At 37.2% G+C, this 20,811-nt stretch overlaps 1 protein-coding gene across 4 annotated transcripts in view; it reads left to right on the top strand.

The window, feature by feature from the left end:
* CERKL (ceramide kinase like) overlaps window positions 1-20,811 on the top strand; it is a 138,769-nt gene that overhangs the window by 87,685 nt on the left and 30,273 nt on the right. For 3 of the 4 annotated variants that reach the window (XM_059166866.1, XM_059166864.1, XM_059166868.1), the window contains 7 exons: window positions 5,535-5,598; window positions 13,192-13,334; window positions 18,338-18,415; window positions 19,220-19,397; window positions 19,483-19,542; window positions 20,146-20,171; window positions 20,267-20,375. In XM_059166866.1, the coding sequence (XP_059022849.1) occupies window positions 5,535-5,598; window positions 13,192-13,334; window positions 18,338-18,415; window positions 19,220-19,397; window positions 19,483-19,542; window positions 20,146-20,171; window positions 20,267-20,375 (658 nt within the window). The remainder of the gene's footprint in view (window positions 1-5,534; window positions 5,599-13,191; window positions 13,335-18,337; window positions 18,416-19,219; window positions 19,398-19,482; window positions 19,543-20,145; window positions 20,172-20,266; window positions 20,376-20,811) is intronic. The other variant, XM_059166865.1, reaches the window with a different exon arrangement.

A 20,811-nucleotide genomic window follows, 5' to 3' on the forward strand; every position in this document is an offset into this window, starting at 1 on the left:
GCTCTTTTTTCCCTAAATTTATAAACATTATTGAATGTTATGTTTAGTTCAACATAAAATTAGGATATTTTATAAAGCAAACTTATAATTTTCTTATATATTTGTGCAGAATGGCTAATTATTAGCTGCCTAACACTCCTCCTACAGGCAAAATTTTAAAACTGCATCTTTTGCGTGTTAAACCATTTTAGTATGTATATTAGCTAAATATTTATATTTTGAAAGTTTGCTATTTTGTGCAAAGGACTGAATAAACATATGGATCCTTGAAAAGATTACAATCTTCCTGCCTGTCTCACAGTGTAGTTTTGTAGTTTGAGTCAGATAATACATTTGAAACTACCTTGTATATTATGAAGTGCCATAGAAAGATGGTCATAATGCTGTGCATGTCTATTTCATAAATTATGTAGTAGATTCAGTTCACACCTTGAAAGAAAAAATACATGAAAGAGTAAAACAGAAATGTACGTATTTTCTGGACATCCAGTATGACCATTATTTTAACATATCTTGTGTGCATTGCTGAGACTAAATGGAATATAAACTCCGTAATATATTTGACATGATGATAAATTCACTAGGAGATAATGCTTAGATAAATGAGGCAGGATTTGAAACATTCTAGCTAGGTATGTATATTATAAAGGATTTTTTTCTATAAGTTTCTTTTAAAAATGAATAGCAAAATTAACAGCTGGTCTAAAAAGTAGGTAGAGGATCTGAAAAACCATTTTCCCAAAGAAGACCTGCAGATGGCCAACAGGTACATGAAAAGATGCTCAACATCACTAATCATCGGGGAAATGTCGATCATGGCCACAGTGAACTATTACCTCACATCTGCTGGAATGGCTCTTAACAAAAAGTGTTGGTGAGGATGTGGAGCGAAGGGAAGGAACCCTTGGTGCACTGCTGGTAGGAATGTAACTTGGTGCAGCCACTGAGGAAAACAGTATGGAAGTTCCTCAAAAATTTAAAAATGGAGCTACCATATGGTCTAACAATTCCACTTCTGGATATTTATCCAAAGGAGAAAAAATCACTAACTCAAAAAGATAGCTGCACTCCCATGATCATTGTAGCACAATAGCCAAGACATAGAAGCAACCTAAGTGTCCATCAGTGGATGAATGGGAAAGAAAATGTAGGGTCTAGATATGTGGGTATATGTGTGTGTGCATGTGTATACGCATACTTACACACAATGAAATATTATCTGGTCATAAAAAAAGGAACTCCTGACATTTGTAACAACATGAATGGACCTTAAGGGCATTATGCTAAGTGACCTAAGTCAGAGAAAGTTAAATTGCCATCTGATCTCCCTTATGTGTGGAATCTTGAAAAAAACAAAGAATGAACCCCCAATTGAACATACAGGTGTAGAGAACAGATTCTTGGTTGCCTGAGGTGGGAGGTGGGAAATGGGAGAAATGAGTGAAAGGTGTCAGAAGGCATAAACTTCCAGTTTTTTTTAAAAAAGGAATCACCACATTAATAAAAATATACTTTTCCTTTTGGTTACTGCTGAAACCCTAACTACTTCTGAATATAGATCAGCGTCTTTTGAAATACTTGAGCTGAACTTGGATTCCCCCTTTGCTGCCACCACGAGCGCAGTATCTAATAATAGTGTCAGAAAAACTTCTGGAAGAACTTAGAAATGGAGTTTTTTTCTTTTTTTCTAATAACTTGTTGGCATTTGAGTTGAGGAAGAACATGAGTGGTAAGCCCAAGCTGGCCTATGATAACCTTTCTTTATCCTTCTCCCAAAACAGAGTAGATTTCAGGAAGTACATTATTTAAGGTCTAAGAGGGTTTTTGAGAGATTACAAATTCATAGGATAATTCATAGAACAATAAAGTAAGAAAAGGCACCTGAGAGATCAAACTGGAAATAACTTGAGAGTGATCTAGTTTAATTTCCCCCATGTGGTGGAGTGTAGGTGTGGCCTGACTCATGGATAAACTCTTGGGCTTTGCTTGGGGACCCTATGTCCCTGTCTGCCATTACTGGATAATACTGCTGGTCTTTATTGAGTCAGAGTCTCTATACCTTGTGCATATTAGAAAAGACACCTTTTTTGTTCTAACTTATATAAAGGCGCCCTTCTCTCTGAGCTGATTTAGCCCAAGGCCACCAGCATATTGAGTTAGGTATACTGGCTTGATTGCAAACGTATCTGTCCCTTTGACCAAATGCCTGTGTGCAAGGCATGAACTGCAGGGAAAGCTTGTGAGATGACTTTTGCATCCTTGTAATTTTTAGAGTCCGTGTTCTCTTTTGCCCCAGTACAAAATAAATGCATCCCATCCTGCGTATAAGAGTCATTAAAGTATTTGAAACAGATCATATGTCTGCTCTTGATCTATCTTGTTCATGATAGGCAGTTCCATCTCCTTCAGTCAATTTTTGTGTTAACCAACTGTAGACCTTATCATACTCACCATCATTATCATGGTCAAAGGCACATCTGAATTTAGCCTTGATCTTTGCCAACTCAGGACTCATGGGAGTGCTATTACTTCCTATTTGGCCCTGGTGGAATTGTAAAGAAAGTGGAGTTTGTTGTCACCTTTCCCCCCAACCCCTCCTTCTAGGATCACGAGTTTAACTTACAACACTTTTACCAAATCTCCTCTTGGAATTTTTTTTTTTTTTCTCTTTGGCTCTTTGTCTCTACTTGAAGCCTTCCCTGCCTGGAAATGCCTCCTGTTATTCCTGATCTTGCCCAGCAGAAAGCGAGGCAATTTGATAAAATTGAGTCACAAAAGATGCTAGTAGGTCAGGGAATTATTTCTTTCCAATTTTACCTGCATTTTAATAAAAATCTGGAGAGTACCTGTTCATTCATCATATCGAGTGAGAGGTTCTTTTTGTTATTCCTTAAGTAAATGTGAATGTATATGACAAATCCTGTTTCCAGTACTCAGATGTCTGGGGCTTGTCTCTGATGACAGTGTAGACTCATCTGTGGGGAGGTTATGTAGAAGAAGGATAGGAGACCTGAGAAAGTCATTCTGGAGAGAGTAGGATAAAGGTTGGAGGCAGACTTGGGAAGACTGTTACACTATCCACATTAAAAAATATTAGTGCTGGACCATGGACATTGGCTTGAGGAGAGATACTATAGCAACAAAGACCAAAACAACTGGTCTTGACCTTGGAGTAGTTGTGGAGAGTGAGGAGGGAGACAAGCTAGGAAGTAATTTTCCTGTCTTGGGAGCAGAGAGGAGATGATGGAACACAAAGAACAATATATTTGAGAGGCAATCTGAAGGTAGAAATAACAGATTCCATCTGGAGCTAAGTTGGAAGTACCTACAGGCCATCTCAGTGTCTTATCCCATTAAAAAATTTTAACACCAGACTAAGAAAGGTTTCTTGAAGTCCAGGTTTCATCTGATTTTACTACAGCCTGTTTCCTCATCAACATTCAGCATTAACATCAAGACATTACTTTCTTCCAATCTTGTCTCCTTGAGGAAGTAATATATAAAGTGAAAGTTCTGGTGTTTGGAGGAATCCCAGCACTGAGAACTGAGTTCAAAGCCTTGCAAAGAATGGAATCTCCAAATTTTCTGAATACAAGTGTCATAGGGTATCATTCTTATTAGAAAAGGAAAGGAAGTGAAAGAAAAGGCCAGTAATTTTTTGAAACTGCATTTGTCTAGTAGTCTATTCCTTATGTTTATTTGGAATGGGATGATTTGAATCTGGCTCTTTCTCACTCCAGGGCCCCTAATATTATGTCTAAATAAATACTTCAGTTTCTTCTACTGTATCTAAATAGTAGTCTCTATTTAGTCTACTGTATCTAAATAGTATTCTCTATCCTTTATCCCTGTTATTTTTTTATAATCACTTACTACTACTTCATATTGTACATTTATGTTTTAAAATCAGCGTCTCATTTCTGTCTCCAGAATATGAGCTCCCTGTTGCCAAGGACTTCATTCTTTTTGTTCATTTTCCTAATATCTTGTGATCAAGTTTCTTTCATCTTTTCTTTTTGTTTCAGGTCTGGTTTTTCTTTTTAAACTTTTCCAATGTCATTTTAAAAATTACTCTTCTCGGATAATCTGTATCAATATATTGTCAAATTCTACCTGCAAAATCAAAGAAATAGCATATTATTTAAAATTTTTCTTGAATAAAGGTGGTGTTTAGCCATAGCCTAGTTTTAAAGCTACCTTTGTATTGGATTTGAAAAGCTTTACCAGAGTAAGCTGCAGCCTAAAAGCAAGATTTGATTAACTGATTCTCAGCATAAATATTTCTTCATAATATCATTAAGTATTTTCAGTGTGTGTATGTATATAACATTTTATTTCCCATTTTTAAGGTTTTGACTACTTGCTGAAGTTATAAATGATCAACACAATCACTTATGATAACTTAACCTTCCAAGTTTATTAATATTAATATTTTATCCTTAGTTTCCTCCTAGCTTTCTTCTGATTAGAATTTAATACAGAGAAGTTTTATTCATGTGAATGTTAACAGCCTTTGAATAAGCTGTGGGAGAATTACAATGTAATGCCGCTGGATCCAGAATGATTATTTTCAACACCAAGACTAATAATTCTTAACAATATCTAAAAACATTGTAGGAAAAGCTTGAACCATACTGGCACCAGGGACAGACAGGCATGAAAGATTAATGTAATCTTGCATATAATGATGCACATTCTTACACAAAAAATCCATCTGCAATGTCATGTCAGTCAGCAGAAATCTTTGATGGGTGGATACAGCTGGGCTGTCTCTTCTGGCAGCGCTGCCCTAGAAAATGCTAAATGTGGTTGGGATGCTTGGTGCCATCTGCAGTGTGCCAGTTTGTGCTGTCTCCACTGGCATTTACAATACTGCGTAGGGCATCACGACTGTAGAGACAGCGATAGGGAGTGACAGATCCGTTTCCTCAGAGGCTTGGGCGCTGGTGGGTCCATGCCACCGTCCTCCTCTGCTTTGGGTCTGTTACCGTCGGTGTTGGCTTGCCTTCGTTGTTTTCACGTCCAGCTCCTCCTCTTTTTAGTCTAGCCGTTCCAGATACACATTCTTCTAGTATGTAAATCTTACACTAACCTTTCCACTAATTTATTCGTGTGAGGTTGCCAAAGCGATTTAACATTGACTGTTTGATGCCAGCTAATGTGCTTTATTTTCAAAATACTGCTGCTCTTAGGCTTCTGATTTGAGGGAAATGTATCTTTTTTATAATATCAGGAAGGGAACACTGAACAGACATGCCCCAAGATAAATGATCTGACTGCTGTGTGTGGGATCGCTCCGAATGACTTATGTAGTTGGAACAAATATATGACCCTCTTTTACATAAAGCTATAAAACACATCAGACAAGTAACACTTAATCCTCTTTCCCGTGATTAAAATATAAATATTCAAGGATAAATGTTGTTTTATGACCCGACCATATGTTTATGATATTATTTTGCCAAACTAAGTGAAAGAGTGTAGATCATTGTTTAAGACTTTAACCTGTTTTTTTGGGTTTTGTTTCTAAATAGTAACAGAGTACGAAGGGCACGCTCTGGCACTGCTGAAGGATTGTGAACTCCAGGAATTTGATGGGTAGGTTATGTTATTGGTCTGTATGTGTCCCATGGCCTATGTTCTGGAATGTTTTTGTTAGTCTTTAGCCACATATTTGGGGCTTATAAGTATTTCAGTATTTGTGGTGTATGTAATTAGACTATTTCATTTGTATCTGTATACTAACAACTAATGATCACAATATGGCCTGGTCCTCTGCCTCTCAGGATCAGGCATAGGAAAACAAAAGGAGAGATATCTAAGTGCCAGGAAATCAAAGAGGACCACATCATACTGACCTAGTGTGCATATATTTGGATCTGTAGTCCTTAATTCTTAGCTTGAACCGTGTGAGTATCTAGAAAAGCATTGATGGAAGGTTATATGGTATAACTATATTGAGATCCTCTTTTGTACATTTATTGATAATATTAATAGTTACCCATTGGTTCATTTGGCTGTGATTGCAGGTAAATATTTTATACATACAAATATATTGGAGTGCCTGGGCGGTTCAGTTAGTTAAGCATCTGCCTTTGGCTCAGGTCATGATCTCAGCGTCCTGAGATCGAGCCCCACCATGTCAGGCTCCCTGTTCACTGTTTCTCCCTCTCCCTCTGTCCCTTACCCCCTGCTTTTGTGCTCTCTCTCTCTCTCAAATGAATGAATAAAATATTTTAATATGTATATATTATTTTCAGTATAAATAAAGATGCCAATTTTAATTCTTTTGTAATTTAGTGGCTACCAATTAAGTGTGCTATCCAGAGTGGGCATTGGAAACTGTTGTTTGCAATACATTGTTGGAGTGTGTAGAAATCGTTCACTGTCATGCAAACATTAGAAATGAGGCGAGTGACATATGTAGTTTTTTAAAAAGTAGGCAAATCAATTTGCAAAGTGATGGATTGATGTGTAAGACAAAAACATTTTAGGGAAGATTTTTTTTTACAAGAGTTGATATTTCAGGGTTTTAAAAGGTGACAATTATGTGAATTACCTGTGTCACATGGTAATGGGCAGGAAATAAAATGTAATATCAGGAAGGGCAGTTGTGTCTTTGAACTGTAGGGTGAAAGGCTTTGCTCTTCTCAAAGAACTACTAGAATATTTTAGGAAGGAAAGTAATGCAGTCAAAATAGAGCATTATTAGGATTGTTTGTCCAGAAGTGCTTAATATTTTTTTTATAAGAGACAATATTAGTAGACAAACCATAAGTGACTCCTAATCTCACAAAACAAACTGAGGGTTGCTGGGGGGGAGGGGGGTTGGGAGAAGGGGGTTGGGGTTATGGACATTGGGGAGGGTATGTGTTATGGTGAGTGCTGTGAAGTGTGTAAACCTTGCGATTCACAGACCTGTACCCCTGCGGATAAAAATATATGATATGTTTATAAAAAAATAAAAATTAAAAATTAAAAAAAAAGAAACAATATTAGTGGATGAAGAAGAACATTTGATAAGTAAAACAAGACTTTTTAAAAAGGAATCTGAGAGGAGCAAATCTAGATGACAACATTACATGATTATTGAGAATGAAGAGTATGAGGTAGGAGATTACTTAAGAGCTTTACAATTAAAGGGGTTTAAAGGGGTGCCTGGTGGCTCAGTGGGTTAAAGCCTCTGCCTTCAGCTCAGGTCATGATCTCAGGGTCCTGGGATGGAGCCCTGCATCGGGCTCGCTGCTCAGCAGGGAGCCTGCTTCCTCCCCTCTCTCTTTTCCTGACTCTCTGCCTGACTCTGCCTGTGATCTCTGTCAAATAAATAAATAAAATCTTTAAAAAGAAAAGAGTTTTACACTTAAAGCTAGACAGATTAACAGGATACATTTGGCAAACTATCTTGCAAGTATACAATTTAAGAAAGATAATTGAGGTACTACACAGTGGTTAACTGAACATAATAAAAATTAAAATACTAAAAAAAATTAAAAACTGAACTTTTATAAAAAATACAGACTATTCCAATGTTCTAATAAATTCCTACTTTTACGCTAAAAAATTTTTTTAAATGGCAACTACATTAGAAAAATAAAGTAATTGGGGGACCCATGCCCACCACCTACTGCCTGTTAGTATAGTCCTGAAACACAGCTTGTGAATATATAAGTGTGGCTGTATTGCAGATAAGTCCTTTCTTCAAAACATAATTATATAAATAATGAGGGTAACAGATATCATAGATATTAGACCTGGTTTTGCCCATCACCATTTTGAAGTTCTATGTGCTATGTGTATGTGTAAATGTGCTATGTATAAATAAGTTTCATTAGTAATTATACTATGTAAGGAGGAAGATGAATTTTGCAGAGGGGCACCTGGGTGGCTCAGTGGGTTAAGTGTTTGCCTTCTGCTCAGGTCATGATCTCAGGGTCCTGGGATAGAGCCCCGCATTAGGCTCCCTGCTCAGCAGAGAATCTGCTTCTCTATCCCTCTCTGCCCCTCCCCACTGCTTGTGATTTTTCTCTCTCAAATAAATAAATAAAATCTTTTTAAGACTTTTGCAGAATGACAAAAGACTGAAGTGCAGTATAGTAATTTTTTTTCTCTGAATGTACTTAATTCTTGTTTATTTCACATGGCAGGTGTTGTTATTTAACAGTGTGGCCCTAAATGGTATGCAGATCTTTGTTATTAATCCACATTTTTTTAACCACATACTTTGACCTAACTATTCTATGATGTAAGTTCAATGATTTGATGGTTTCTGAATTCCACAACATGCTGATTTATTTAGGTCTTATAATAATTTAAAATTTCTATTGAAAATCATCTATTTTCTAAGATTCCATCAATACCTCATTTATTTTCATGGGCCTAGTTTTTCCGTTGGGATCTGGGAACAATTACTAAAATGGTCATTTTAAGTCACTCCACTTAGAATTACACAGATTAGGTATATGAGGAGGACAATGGAAACATAGTTTCTTTAGACACTTTAAGAGAATAATTCTTTGTATGCATTTTGTTTTTTAGATTCCACGTATGTATGAAATCATACTGTATTTATCTTTCTCTTATTTCACTTGGCATAATACTCTCTAGGTCCTTCCATGTTACAATATTCTCTAGGTCCTTCCATGTTGTTACAAATGCCAAGATAAAAGAACAGATTGGTGGTTGCTGGAGGGATGGAGGTGGGGGGGTGACGTGGGTGAAGGAGATCAAGGGGTACAGACTTCCAGTTTTAAATCAGTCAGGGGGCTGTAATATACAGCATGAGGACTATAGTCAGTAACAGTGTATTGCATATTTGAAAGTTGCTGAAAGAGATCCAGAAAGTGTGACAAGAAGATAGTTTTTTGTAACTTTGTATGATGATGGCTGGGAATGAGACTTATTGTGAAGATCACTTTGCATGCATACAAATATTGAGTCATTATGTTATGTACCTGACCCTCATAATATGTCATATGTCAAATATACTTCAATTAAAAAGAAAGAACAATTCTCTAACAAGTTGAAGCATTTGAAAATGGAATGCACTCCCTTTGTGTGTTCCTGTTTCTGAATGTGTTCAAAGAGTGGCTGTTGAAGGACTTCCTGAGAAAAAGGTACAGACGATTCAAGGTTGGGATAAGCTACCCCCAAGATTCTATGGTCATTGATGAGAGAGGGGATTCCTTCAAGAACTTGAGCCTGGAGCATTTCTGCCTGACTCAAGTGAAGCTACTGGTAGGGTGTGATTAGAAAATCATCTAAAGGTTTATAGACACGGACCAGACAGTTTAAGGTCCAAGAAATATTCTTAGACCTTAATAAAGCCAGATGGTTTGGTAAATAATGTTTAAGAAATGTTACTTGTTAAGATTTTGGAATTTTTGATGAGTTACATATGTTTCTATAAAGACATATCATGGCAAAAAAGCTAACAGGAACACATCTATCAGTACGCAAGATCGCTGTTGTGCATCTCCAGTGTATCCTAGCAAACACTCTGAGATCCATCACTCAAACTTGTAGGAGTGCCACTTTTTATTTGCCTCCTATTTTTACTATGCATGGAGAGAACATTTTGTAACGGCAAAGAAAAGAGTACCGTCAGGTGCAGAGACCTGTAGCTGGAACCATTGAATTTACAAGTGTGAGCATGGTTAAGCTAATCTGTAGCTCTTATGCAGTTATAAATGTACTAATATTTCCTATTTTGCTCCATAGTGTTTTATTTGAACTTGAATTAGTTTTTCTCTTCTTTTTAAAATTTCACCATGAACTAGACCTATGCTGATTCGGACATTATTGACTAACATTGAGATTTGACCTCATTGACCATCGTATCTGTATTACTAAGTAAGGTAATTTTTAAAAAGTACTTTTTTTCAAAAAAGAAAAAGTTTAAATCAAAACCTAGTAACCTGTTGGGAACATTTCAAAGATGATACTGGTTTGTAGATGAAGAAACACAGATTTAAAAATTATATAAAGGGGGGCGCCTGGGTGGCTCAGTGGGTTAAGCCGCTGCCTTCGGCTCAGGTCATGATCTCAGGGTCCTGGGATCGAGTCCCGCATCGGGCTCTCTGCTCAGCGGGGAGCCTGCTTCCTCCTCTCTCTCTCTCTCTCTGCCTGCCTCTCTGCCTACTTGTGATCTCTCTCTCTGTCAAATAAATAAATAAAAATCTTTAAAAAAAAAAAAAAAAAAAAAAAAAAAAAAAAAAAAAAAAAAAAAAAAAATTATATAAAGGGAAATTTTATGAAGAGAAATAAGGTATCAGCCTCTGCTTTTACCTTTCCAGGCAGAATGATTGTATTTGGGGTCATGGCAAGAAGGAGTTTACTTTTTCTGAAAATACAAGAGGTAGCACATGCAAAAGATTAGCTACTTTAAGTTTTATGTTTAGGGTAACTCTTAAGTGTGGTTAAATTAACACATAAAAGGTTGTGGGTGGGTGTTTGCTTTGCCTTTGTGCAGACTCTTGTGATAGGTTTGCCTGAAGTATATCCTTGAGGCTGAGTAACTATTCCTGGAGGTGATCTTAATGACATAATAGTTATCAACATAAATATATTACTTTAACACATTTAATTACACATTAATTCTATTGGTAAACTGATTTCCAAAAGAGTAAGCTTCCCATAAGGTAATTTTCATTAGATTTCACATATAGAAAGGATACAAGACATGGACTAGTAGCAGTGCTGTCTCTTAAGGCCGAATTGTGATGTTTCAAATCCTCCTTCTGTCACTATGTAATGACCTTGGAAAAGTTACTTAATCTTTCTATGCCTTAGTTTCCCAATTGAAAATTGAAGGTAAAAATATCTATTGCATATGATTAGTGTCCAAATTAAATGAGTTTATATATGGAGGGTGCTGAGAACAGTGTCTGGTACATAGTAATCATTCACTAAATGTTACTTTATTATTGTAATTATCATTTGTTAAAGTTTCAAAATAAGTAACCTAGGACGTGTTAGGACAAAAACTCAAAGGCTTTTGTGGCAGAGTATGTTCACAGCGGAACCATCACTATCAATTCTAGCAGTGAGTTAACATGTACCAAATGCTCTACTGGGTGCATGATCCCAGGGGTCAGATGCTGCTATACAGAATGGCAAAGTCAGGTTCTGTGCTAAGTTAGATGTTTTGTTGGATGACCTTATGTGCTCTGTTTAGATCACACACACCTCAGCGGGTAGAAAGACCTTACGTGCTCCGTTTAGATCACACACACCTCAGTGGGTAGAAAGGGTGTTAATCTCCTAGGTGTGCTTAAGTTCATAGAGTGTTGGCCAATCTCCAAGATCTTTGAAATCGTATTAGACAAGGTTCACATCAAACCTTGGCTTCCCCCTCTATAAAGATGAGGCTAATGCCTACTTCATAGAACTCTGAGGATTTAATAGAAAAGAACCAAAATAAACCAGAACTTTATTTTCTGACATAAAGTCGACCTTCAGTAGGTACAATCACTTTTTTTCTGAATCAGTGGCCACATGATGAACCCCTAGAATCCTTTCAGACCTAAAATAGTACCCCTAGTCAACAATGACTGGGTCATATCCCACGTCCTGGAGTCTCTAATAACAAGGGTGGACCTGGATCCTGTCAGGCAGTGTGCAGTCCTAGGGCTGAACCACAGCTCTGTGCAGGGGCTGGAAGGCTGAGAAAAAGGTGGGGGGTGGGGAGTTGAGGCACCCTCAGACTCTGGGTTCACCAAAGTCAAGAGTTTCCTAACCTTAAGGAACCATTTAAAAGCTGGTGACCAGGGCACCTGGGTGGCCCAGTCAGTTGAACGTCCAACTCTTGGTTTTGGCTCAGGTCTGATCTCAGGGTCCTGAGATTGAGCCCCACCTCAGGCTCTGTGCTGAACGTGGAGTCTGCTTGGTCTCTCTCTTCTTTCTCTACCCCTTCGTCCCACACTTGCTTTCTTTCTCAAATAAATAAATCTATTTTAAAACAAATAAAACCTGCTGTTCATGATCCATAAGCTGTTTGTTTGGCACATGGAGGTTTTTAATAAACTGAATGCTAGTTGATAATATTGACAAATTAGGAGACTCACCCAAAAATCAGAATCTGTGGTGGTTCTAGAAGAATCAGAGGATGAAAAGTATCTGAAAAATCTAGGCATGCCTCCCAGATGACGTGAGTGGGCTGAACTGAAAATCCGTCCCTTCTTTAGACTCATTGTGACCTTCCATTTTTGCTAGGCTCTTATGGGCCTTGAGTTATGACACCTGCTTTCAGTAACACAAGCTCTTCCTCCTTTTGGGTAAATTAATGTGCTTTTGCTACTTAAGATTATTTTACGTCTTTTTTTTTTTTTTTTTAAGATTTTATTTATTTATTTGACAGAGACCACAAGTAGGCAGAGAGGCAGACAGACAGAGAGAGGAGGAAACAGGCTCCTCACTGAGCAGAGAGCCCAATGCAGGGCTTGATCCCAGGACCCCGGGATCATGACCTGAGCTGAAAGCAGAGGCTTTAACCCACTGAGCCACTCAGGCGCCCCTATTTTACATCTTTTAAATACAAATAATTATGAAACAAATTTCTGAAATTCGATATATTACTTTCATGAATTTCTGCCACCACCACTGCTGTAGTCTACTTACCATGAAATCTTAAAAAATTATTAGCAGTACTGACTAGGATCAAAAGGGCAGTAACAGTAATTTTAAAAGTGCCAACTAGTAGTAATGTCCAAAAGATAAAAAAACAGTTCAGGTTTGTAATTACTGTATTTATATACTAATGGTAAATCGCTTCTTAAAGTTTCATATTTCACATGACTTTTACAGCTGTCTTTTCAGAGCTATATTGAAAATTAGCAGTTGGTTAAATGAATTGTACATGACTGCTAACATAAAATGAGAACAATATACTTTTGGATATCAACAGAGCCAAACGCAGATTCAACATGAATTAACATGTTCAAGTGTTTTAATGCCCCTTAACCCACTTAAAAACATTTTGTCTATGGGGTATTGTGTAGGAATCATATTCTCAAAGTAAACTTGACCAGTGCTATGCTAGGGCCTCCTTATTCATTGATATTTACTAAAATGTTGGAAGGTGCATGTGAGTAATCTTGCACTTGAATATATAAGGTTACTCTTCTGAATTTGAGATTTCATGAATAATTACCAATTAGTGTAAAGTGTTGCATTCTTTAATTTCTTGTTTTCTAGTGTCGTCTGTGTTGGTGGCGATGGATCTGCCAGTGAAGTTGCCCATGCTTTGCTTCTCAGAGCCCAGAAGAATGCTGGGAAGGAAACAGACTGCCTTCTCACCCCTGCCCGAGCACAGCTGCCACTCGGCTTAATACCAGCAGGCAAGCCAGTGACCATGGATTTGATAATTGGCACCTCTTCTCCTATCTTTCTCTGTTTCACTTCCTATCCTAGACAATGTAACACAGAGTTAAATGGAGACTTTGAATCTGAAAGACCCAAGTTTGGCATTTCCACTAGCAAATGTGAGACGTTGGACAAGTTATTTAATTTCTTTGAGCCTCGTTTTTCTAATCTGTAAAAAAGATACCCATATATATATTCACCTCGGTATAAGGTTATTGTAGTATTAGATGGTGTATGTGGAGGATTTAATACATAGTTAAACAATTGACAAATGGGATAGTTATTAATCTGGCTTCCTCTATAACAGTCTAGTGATCACACAGCCCCAGGTATGAAATTTCACAAGGCCCCTTTAGTCAAGCTGCTTACAATGTCATATGAGGTAAAATGTTGTTACTCCCATTATCGGAGTATAAAGAGATAACCCGGAGTTGAGAATGCTAGAGAGATTCATTCTCACTGCTGTATTGCCAGCAGCTAGAATAGAACGCGACGCAGTGAACGTTCAATAACATTTATAAAGTGAATGAACGTATAGAAGACTTAATAGAGCACATGCCCTTGAATTAGGCCTAAAATGGGCAGGATCTGGCCTGATGAGGATGAGTTATTTTCTTCATTGCAAAAATAATCAATGCCAAAGTGAAATCCAAGAGCATGGAGAAATAGAAAACAGGTCATTTGTTGGGTGATGGCGGGATCAGAACTGTCCCAAAGCAGGGTGGCTCCTGGGCTCCACAGGGAGGGGTCTGAATTGTATTTGATAAACAGTAGGGAACTATGGGAGTTTGAGAGCAAGGAACACCCTGCTGGGAGGCTTTCTGGGAGAACTTGTGAGCAGGGGAAGGGAGCAGAAAGCTGTGGGAGCCTGGGAGAACAGCTAGAGTAGCCCCGGCTTCCAGAAGAGAGGAAAGTGTCTTTCACAAGGTTATTACATTATGTCAGTCATTCCTTCCAAATTATTTAAACAAACAGTAGTGATGGAAAGTGATTCTTTCTTTTCTTTTCATTTGGAAAACCTCACACAGTATTCTCTCTACAAGAAAAGTAGAAACAATGACCATTTCCTATGAAAATAGGAAATAATGTGACTGGTTAAAAAATTCAACATTCTATCCGTTTGATAACCACATTCATTTAGTATGGATTTCAGTATATTTAGTATTGTTCGTAGACAGAGAACAAAAGATACACAAATGCTCTTTTAGACTGTGAAGTCTTTTTAAAAAACCAGAAGAATTTAAAAGGAGACACGTATTTGGATATATCCTGGTAATTATAAAGCATATAGAGAAAAACCTTTGATGATCTTTAAGCAGAAGAGAAGAAAATAACCTCAACTGGGAGGGAAAAATAATGTGGCCCAGAGGAGCCAGTAGTCATTTTCACCTTTTCGCATCATTTTAGTGGCTCTGTCTGTAATGGTGGAGTTTTTCAGCATTTCCTTCCAAGCCAAGTGGATGTGCTTAGGTCATTTCCTCTTCAGTAGTATATGCACTCACACTCGAGGTCACTTATTAACTGTTGTGAATCAAAAGTAAACTTGTTACCCTCACAGGTAGGCGTTTGACCTAAAGGGAATAGTTAGCTAGAAAAACTAGTGGTTATGCTTATCTTCTTAATATGCCATTTGAATGCACTTTGCTTAGAAAATACAGCCTGTTGCCAAAATTGTGGTCATGGTATAGGAGTTCCAGCTTATGGATTCCATAAAGAGGGGGAAGTCACGTGCGGGATGTACTAATAGGAAGACCCAATGCCCCATCTGGGCTTTGATAGAGAATGGGAACAAGAGCGGGGCAGGAAGTTTCCAGGCTGCGCACAGAAGACAGACTGCTTTTGAAGCCATTTGCCTCCTGGAGAGAGACACCCAGAGGGAGAGCGTTTAGTAAATTACTCCACTGAGCCAACAGACTAAGCCGCTGAATTATGGTCAGACTCAAATGGATCAGATGTGGGGAAGCCTGTATTTGAACTGCTGGCCATTAGCAATGGTGTTTGTTGCCATGGGAACTGGTGCTAAGGAACTATACAGAGAGATTCCGATTAAACGGGTGGGGGGAGGATAGAGGAAAAAGCCAGAGAGGACATAAAAATAAAAAAGCAATTCAGTTGTTGTAAAACAAGGCTCAATCCACATACTGATGGCAAACCATATATTCCTATAGCGTTCACATAAATAAATTCATGCTTTCCAATTAATTTGAGGAGAATAAAATATTGCCAAGGGACTGTTAATTTCTATGATATTTCAGGCAAAGAACCAAAGTGTAGGTGCAGTTTTCATGAGAATTTTAGATATGCTTGACTAGGAAGTCATTACATCACATTTATCTGTTTGGATGTGGGAGACATTAACGGCCTTATGAATATTCATGGTGTCTGGTTAATTAAGTTAATTGTTCTGCAGAAGTGCTTGCACTTCCAAGGACAATTTTTTTCCTTGTTTCTTTTTGCCTCCATAGTTTCTGCCTGGTACTTCCATCACTCATGCTTTACATGAACTGCTACTTCTGTCCTTACCCTCTTTGTATCTGGCACATTTTAGCAGGTCTGGAGAGGTGGTGGTGAGCAAAATTGCTGGTAGCTGTTAAGAAAAATAACTTTTCAGACTAATTAAAATGTTTACCTTGAGGTAGAACATTTATAGCTTTTGTGAGAATGCTAAAATTACATAGTTGTTATTTATGTGAGCAACATGTTCTCTTGGCATGTAGACCTCTTTTCAGATGGATCACATTTTGTTTTTGGAAATTGTACTCTATTTTAGATTATCCAAACAAAAATACTGAGCAATCTATAGTATTACCATTTTATAAGCACTTTCCTCACTAACTTTCCTTTTTAATTCAGCGTGTAAAAAACTGTTCTTCAGGACTAAGGAATGGGTTAATCAGAGTAGAAGATGACTAAAATAATTTCTGGTCATGCCTCTGCAAATTCTACGGATTTAAGAACAAGTTGTCAAGGTGCAAAGCCCGAGACCTAAAAATTTTAAAAAGTGATCTTGAGCAATCTAAGAAGAGTTGTGTTTGGACATGCTTTGCATCCTTCAAACTCACAGGGAATAAATGGTCTTTATTTTCTTGGGTCATGATATGTGTCATTCTCTATTGCACATGACAACATGACATTATGTTCTTTAATAGCCCTTCTAGAGGAATGCTTTTATGGTCTATTCCCAATTAACCATGGTAATGGAGGAGATGTGTTTCATGGAGTACTGTAATCCATTGATAATCCTAAATATCTCACTCTAATTATGTGGCCTCCTCCAAAACCTTTATCATAAATCTGATTGGGAAGCAAAATAGGTTGATTTGTTTCCTTTCTTCCCTCCCACCTATTTCAGATTAATTAGCAATTAGATGACCAGAGGGTAAGCTGTTAGGTGGTCAAAGGATAATTAGAAAGGCTTAGGTAATTGACTCCTGGGTAAAGATCCACTGAGTAACAGGTTTCTGGACCCATTCTTACACCTTAGGATGCCTATGAGTCACCTTGAGAACTTGCTAAAGCATGGACACCTGGGGCCTTACTTAAAGACCTTCTGTTTCCAGTGGTTGGAGGTGGGACCCAGAAATTTGCCTTTTTAACAAGCTCCCAGATGATGTTGATGCTCCTGGTCCCTAGACCATACAATTCTAGATGAGTGCCTCTTCATGTTACTGTTCAGGCACAAAACCTGAGGATCTTATAAAACGCAGACTCTGATTCAGTAGGTCTGGAGTGGGACCCCAGAGTCACCATTTTAATAAACACCCATTTATTGTCCTAAGCGCCAGAGTATTGTAGCTGGAAAGTGGGCCATATTCTGAGTAACAAAGATCAGAGTATCATTTGCCCTTTGATAAATCAGTTGGAACAGTTTTATTAATTAGGGTTGAGATGGACTTTTCTTTGAATTGGTATTACTAGAGGTCTGGAAGTCATTAATATTAGATAAGTCCCTTAAAACGATTATTTTAATGACAGCCTTGGTTAAGAATGTCAGAGTGGCCTTAGCTTCTTCAACTTGACAACTCTTGAGCATATCAGTTCAAGTGATATAAAACAAAGAGGTCGTGTATGACCATACAGGAGTGTTCCCAGCTAACAAGTCCAGGGGCTAACCTTCACGCTTTCATAGCTGCTGGCTGTTACTGCCATTTCTTTCTTACAATCTGTAATTCAAGAAAACTTGTAGTCTTGTAATTTTAAATCCTTTTAACCTCCTGGGAATGGCAGGGGCCAGTTGATTTTTTCATCTTCAAAAAAAGGCTTTTACCCCAAGATCCCAGAGATATAAAAATGTTATAGAAGCCTGACTTGAGAGAACTCTTTTCTTCTGCAGGGTGGTGGCAAAATCCATGTGGATCATATATTATCCTAATGATTATGAAAATAAGAAATCTATAATGTCTCAAAACAGACTTTTATAGTGGTAAATACCATGGAAATAAATATTTTCTTCATCGAGGATACCATTTGTTCTATAAGAGGAAAATCCCCTCTTGGATGAAAGCTTATCTCTAAGATTCATTAAAAGTATTTAAAAACTGTCTAGCACTTTACAGTGATTTTAGATTTTTTTCTTCATTACTATTTAGATTTTTATTTATATATTTATGCATTTGTTTCTGCTCTCCAGGGACAGCCTTAATGCTGTTGGTGCTCATTTTGTGATAGAAGTTAGAAGCCCACTCATTGCAGTTGGGGGTAGACTTTGACGTAACTAGTACATTTTGGTAGAAAATAGACATTAATGATGGAAAAAGCAGTGATCAAGTAGATACTATAAACTATTTACTAATTTTAAGTTGTTTAAAGGCTAAACAAAAATTTGGCAACTATTTGATATGAGTCTGTAAATGAACACTTATAAACTTCCATTAATTTTTCATTTGAACATTACGTAGTCATCTCTGTGTAAAGTAAGAACAAGTGCATAAATGAAAACATACACTACATTGATTATACATATTTTGAATTGATTTAGCAGGCTCTACTAACGTACTCGCACATTCTCTTCATGGAATCCCTCATGTGGTAACTGCAACTTTGCACATTATAATGGGTAAGAATTCTTTCAAAGAAGTTCCTGTTTTATAAGGAAGTTGACTTTCTTATAAGGAAGTTTTTATATTTATATATGACTGTTTTATTTCTGTCAGATGCATCTAAGGAAGGACAAGTTCTTTGTCCCTCAAAGCAGAGACATGTTTTACTGAAAATCAAAAGTCAACTAGGGCGAAGCTTCACCATTTGAACTGCCTCCCTTTTCAGAGCACAGGCACTATGAAGAGTAGAAAATGAAGTTTTACTATAATCTTTTGAGAAAAAAAAATCATGATGGTGGTCAAAATCACAATTTTACAATCAGATTAAGAAAATCCACGCATCCTTTTGAAGTATATCAGATACTGTTGTTGGGCTACACCTAGATGGTAGGGCTGGGATGACGTTATTAAAAGAAAAACACAAAAAGACAATTCACTGCACAGCTACTCTAGAATTGTTATTATTCCAATTAATGGGAGGTCTGTAAACTCAGATAAGGAAATGCAAAACTACTGTTAAATCTAAGTTTAGTTTGCCCGTGTACTTTAACTTGACTTCTTTAACCATGTTTTACATGAAATAACAATAAGTTGTAGTATTTACTACTTTGTGTTTCTCCCTTGGTACCTGAAAAATTTACAAATGGCAGTTGCAGTAGTTGAAGGTCAGGGGAGATGAAGAGAAAGCAAGGATATTTATCCTGATAGGAAATTGCTTGAGATCTTCTATAAGTAAATAAATAGGTTCTTCTGTGTTTGCCATTTTGACAACTTGCCCTACTCCTCTCACTGCTTGACTAATATCCAACATAATATTCAAGGGCACATACAACCAGTTGATGTCTGCACTTTTAGCACAACTGGCAAGCTTCTTCGCTTTGGGTTCTCCGCCATGTTTGGTTTTGGTGGAAGAACTTTGGCCCTTGCAGAAAAAAATCGATGGATGTCACCCAACCAACGAAGGGATTTTGCGGTCATGAAGGCACTGGCAAAACTCAAGTAAGCTTTTTTTTTTTTTTCTTAAACCAAAAATTTTGTATCTTAGAGTACATGAGTGTTAATGGCAAATTTTATTGTATTTTAGGCCTGAAGACTGTGAAATATCCTTTTTACCATGTATCAGCTCTCATGATTTACAAGAATGGTAGGTAAAGAGCTCAAAGTACTATAAGCATCTGTATCTTTCTTTAAGGCATGAAACAGTTTGATATACACAATTTTTTAGTCTTGTGATCTTAGGTTGTTTTTCTAAAATATTAGCAAAGAATGTAGAGTAGTGTAATTCTAGACGGCCATGTACTTTTGACTTCTGTCTTCAGAAACAATGATTCCTTCCATCCATCCATCCATCCATCCAATCATTCACTTATTTGTTCAACAGCCTGTTTATTGAATGTTACATACCAGGCACATTGGACACAACAGTAAGCCAGAAAACAAACAAAACCCATGGTTTTTGCCAGGAGAATTTCAGTCTAGTGTGGAACACAAACATTACTCAAAGCCACACAAAGCAAATGTTCTAGTCTTTAAAAGAAAAGCAAAATCATCATTGTGATGGTGGTTATGACACCACCTTTAAATGAATCAGCACAGTATAATGCAGTAATGGAATATACTCACATATTTTTACTTGATCTAATCTAAGAAAATATTTAACAAATTAGTTTCTTGAAGTTTCTCAATAGAATAGATGTTATTTTTTGTGTGATGTGGTTTTTCTTTTCTTTTGTTTTCTTACTTTTAGGAAGGCAGAAGGATCTCCCAAATCTGGTAAGCTTAAAAGTACCTCCTTAAGAACTGAGCCAGACCCTGTTGACATTTTGCTCTGGTGAGGGAAAGTAACCAGTCACTTCCATTGCCTTTAGACAGTAGTGATCAGTGGCAGACCATCCAGGGTCAGTTCTTGAATGTCAGCATTATGGCAATCCCTTGCCTGTGTTCGGTGGCACCTAGAGGCCTGGCACCTACTACCAGGTTAGTAAGCATTTTTATTGAATCACTAATACTTTTCTATAAACCAGGGTTTTTTTTCTCTTTCTCTCTTTTAGAATACCTTGATAACTTTTGGCTGGCTAGAATATTATCAACAGGTAGTCTCTTTTGGACTGTGTTAATAGAAGAGATTCTAAGGGACTTTGCCTCAGAGTAGGCTGAGACCAGCTGTTAAACTGGAAATACTAGATGATCACTGATTTATTTGTATTTCTGAGGCTAAAATATTTCTCGGGTTTTATTAACATATTTTATTATGTCATTTTATGCCTACTTTGCTTGCTTTATTTGTGTTTATTTACTGGTCATTGAAAACATTACATTTCTTGTATTTCTTGTGAACGTCTCTACTTTCAAACTGTAGAACAGACATAAATATCTTCAGCATGAATAGCTTGTCTGTGGGTATATTTGATAC

This window comes from Mustela lutreola, chromosome 3 (genome assembly GCF_030435805.1).
Source record: "Mustela lutreola isolate mMusLut2 chromosome 3, mMusLut2.pri, whole genome shotgun sequence".
In the NCBI taxonomy this organism is placed as follows: Eukaryota; Metazoa; Chordata; class Mammalia; order Carnivora; family Mustelidae; genus Mustela; species Mustela lutreola.